Source organism: Onychostruthus taczanowskii, unplaced genomic scaffold (assembly GCF_017590055.1).
Source record: "Onychostruthus taczanowskii isolate IOZ18803 unplaced genomic scaffold, ASM1759005v1 scaffold11, whole genome shotgun sequence".
Taxonomy (NCBI): Eukaryota; Metazoa; Chordata; class Aves; order Passeriformes; family Passeridae; genus Onychostruthus; species Onychostruthus taczanowskii.
In genome coordinates this window covers 5,115,085-5,118,758 of record NW_024497629.1, presented here as the reverse complement: position 1 = coordinate 5,118,758, position 3,674 = coordinate 5,115,085, and the positions used below count along the sequence as shown (strand labels likewise).

The 3,674-nt window shown below is 45.4% G+C and overlaps 1 protein-coding gene across 1 annotated transcript; it reads left to right on the top strand.

The window, feature by feature from the left end:
* Positions 1-622: 622 nt before the first annotated feature.
* On the top strand, positions 623-1,138 carry MSGN1 (mesogenin 1). Its single transcript, XM_041420077.1, has one exon. It carries the CDS (start codon positions 623-625, stop codon positions 1,136-1,138), a length of 516 nt encoding a protein of 171 aa, XP_041276011.1.
* Positions 1,139-3,674: the final 2,536 nt, after the last annotated feature.

Genomic DNA, 3,674 nt, shown 5'->3' with positions numbered 1-3,674 from the left:
GATTGGTTTCTCATGAGTTGCAATCTCATGAGAGGAAAAATCCACAGAGAGCCATAACACACACAAATCCAAACAAACCATCTTTGACTTTCACAATTAACATGCAGATAAGAGACAGTCCAGCAGCAGTCAGCATGGGTCACATATTCCCTGCTGTAGTGCCATCACCTTCAGTTACCCAGAAATCAGGGCTCAATGGCTTAAATTTAGGGTCTGTGTTACCGACCAATACATTCTGGATCTGTAAATTGTTTTGTAAAATGGTTAATTTTCTTTTTTCGTCTCTCAGCACTTTTCCCCCTAGCGCAACGCTCAGAGTAGATGCGCAGCCTTAATTGGTTTAGTTGCGAGAAGATAATCTTTTTTTCTCCCTTCCTTGCTGTTGCCTGTTAGCTTAAAGGCTTTTTAGCTGAAGGTTGATAATTATCACTGAGAAGAAACTAGCACATCAGGAGTTCATTTTCTATCTTAGCACTTCTGGCGCTCCTTTGAACTCCTCGCACCAAACCCGTGTTCCCACTCTGTCACTTTCCTCCCTCCATCATAAAAAGGTCTCGGCAGCCGGCGGCTCCAGCCTTTGCTGGTGGGCAGAGGGCACTGCTTCCCCGAGCGCTCCTCCAGCATGGACAAGCTGCAGGAGACACTGATAAACATGGAAGATGCTTTGGGTTCGGAACACTCCGCCTGCTTGTCAGCCTGGGACTGGAAAAGCTCCGCTGGGCCTTTCGAGCTGCACCCCGTCTCGCCCCCGCACAGCTTGTCCCCGACGCCCTCCTTCGAATCCTACTCCTCGTCCCCGTGCCCGGCGGCGGCCGAGACCCCCTACGGCAGCGGCGGCAGCGGCCTGGTGGGATACGGCCTGGTGGAGTTCCCCCCCGCCTACCTGCCCAGCCCCGGGCAGGCCCGGCTGCCCAAGGGCACCAAGGTGCGGATGTCGGCCCAGCGCCGGAGGAAGGCCAGCGAGAGGGAGAAGCTGCGGATGAGGACCTTGGCCGACGCGCTGCACACGCTGCGCAATTACCTGCCCCCGGTCTACAGCCAGCGGGGCCAGCCCCTCACCAAAATACAGACCCTGAAGTACACCATCAAGTACATCGGCGAGCTGACCGAGCTCCTCAACAGCGTCAAGCGGCCGTAGAGCCCGCCGGGAGCGCCTGCCCCGGCACGCTCAGGGTCTTTACAAACAAAAACCGTCAAAATCCCTTCCTGGTCAGAGTACGGTGGGGCCCGGTGTGAGAGGAGGACGGCGCGGGGGAAGGGAACCGCCTCTGTACCTGGGACGCATGCTGGAAGGTGATGTAGGATTGCCTGAAAGCCTGAGCTGCAGGTTGCTGAGACAGAAGTCTTGCTATTTGCCTTTTTGTTTTTTAATTTTATTATTTTTTAAATAAGCTTTTGAGAAATATTAAACCTAGTCTGATACAAAAGTAAAAAAAAAAAACAAACTGATCTTCCTAGGATTTACGTATCACTGTTGTGACTGAGCCTGTTTTATAAGGACAAGAGTAAATCCATAGGTGTTGAACTGAATTTAAAAAATGACAACAGCTTCATAAGAATACTATGTGTATTGATTTGTAGGCACTTTAATCATAGGATGAGGGGAAACATGTATTTAGTTCATCTATTGTCTATTTATCCACTGTACTGACCACTGTACCTAAAAATCAAGTAACTAAATAATAGTGAGAACATCTTTGCATGTAAACAAATGAATATGTCATAGTCTGTATCCTGTATTGTAAATCTGATTGATAAGTAAAATCTAGTGATGATGGTTAAATATTGAAAATGAAATATAAGCAAACTGACATTTTGTATAAACTGCTAAGTCTTCTCTTCTTTATTAATATATACAGAAGTATATAATTTTTCTGTATTTAATGTGTAAAAAACCCCTTATTCATTACCAATAAATGATGAAAGACTTTTTACATCAAATTTCTTAAATAAGATTAGATTGAGATATCTTACTCTCTGACATGAAATAAATTGATTCAGGTTTCACAATTATGTGAAGTTCTATTCTCAAAGTGTACTGAAAGCTAGGAGGGCTCTGGTAATCATGTAATTTTATTAAAAGCCAATCAAAGATCAGCTGTTTTCTACAGCCAGTCACAGTCCTGTAACACATGCACACAAAAGAAACAACTGGGGATATAGTTTTAATTCTGAGTGACTTTGACTTTCAACTGAAGGGCACCACACCACTGAAAATATGAGCTGCTCTGTAGATCTCATGGCCTGACTGAGTCATAAGACTTGGCCTATGAAACCAGCCAGACAGGAGCAAACCCCACTTGTGGGGAGCTAATTAAGTCATATTAACTTTTTCTGCTGGGGGAGATGGAGGGCACAGAGAGCACAGCAGCTGGAAGGTAACAGGTTTGTGTCTCCACAGATCAGCATGTCTCTCTCTGTGGGGCAGATGGTTTAGATTTGTGGATAAATCCTGTAGCAGAGAACCACAAAGCTAAAACTTCATTCCTTTTTTTTTTTTCCCTTTCTCTCTGTTTGGAAGGAATTGCAATTATCTTTGTTCATTTTTTCTTCAAGGGATCAGCCTAGGCTGATTCAGTGCTCCTCTCACATAGTATGTGCATACTGGGGCAATCAGAATGAAATCCAGCACTATCACAAAAAAGCAACTACCTTCAAATTTATGCAGGTACTACTGTCACTCAGATGTAACCACATCTAAGCATATCACATATGCTTCTGTTTGTAACTAACCCATGTTAGATTTGTTACAGGTTTTAGTGTTTCAGCAAGAGTATAAGTAGAATAGTTTTTAAAGCCCTATAAAATTGTCAAATTAGAAATATGAGGTAGCAACACTGATGTCAGGAGAGCTTCCTCAGTATAAATCTGTGCAGTTTATCCAGATTTCAGCAGATTTGCCACATAGGGAAAGTCAATCTGAATATTTTGCAAAGGATTGAAACTGCATGATACCCACAGGACCTTGCACAGAACCATAACTGAAAGCCTGATCCCACATTCTTTCTCAAAGAATGTTCATGGGAAGACATCTAACCTTGTCCTTTAAATGTTCTACACCTGAAACTACAGGTAGGGCCTATGCTGTCCAGCCTATAGGGTCATGGTTAAAGCAGAGAAACAAGGAAGTAAAAGGATCTGCTTTAATTGTTACTTTATTCATGACCTTGGCTGGTCATCCAGCATTGCTGCCTCAGTTTACCCATCTGCAAACAAAGACTAATGGCCTCAGAAAGCTGCTGCTCACAAAGCTGGGTGATGCTGTATGGAGGAGGTACCCTGCACCTTGGAGAAGTGGCTCAGTCAGCATTCCCCACCACCCCAGTGAAATGGGGAGGTGAACACCCTGAAGCAGCTGAGCTGTATCCCAAGGAGTTCCTCTCTGTGCAAGTGCAAGGTGGAACAGCAGCTCTAGGTAACCCACGAGGCAAGGCTGTGAGTCCCAGAAGAACATGGTACTGCCTTTGTGTCAGTGAGCCAGACCTTGGCTGTGTGTGCTCCCACTAGCCCAGGCTCCAGCAGGACAGGGCTGATCTCAGCTGCCCTTGGGGAAGGAGCTGCACTAAATCTCTCCCTGTGCCACAGTGGAGCCAAAGCCCACAGCCACAATGCAGGTAGTTTATTAGAATAGGTTCTGCTCATGCACAATTTACTTTGTTTGATCCCCTCTCAGG

Bases quoted from the DNA above. Each gene is read 5' to 3' on its own strand.
- MSGN1 (XM_041420077.1), top strand. From the start codon at position 623: ATGGACAAGCTGCAGGAGACACTGATAAACATGGAAGATGCTTTGGGT.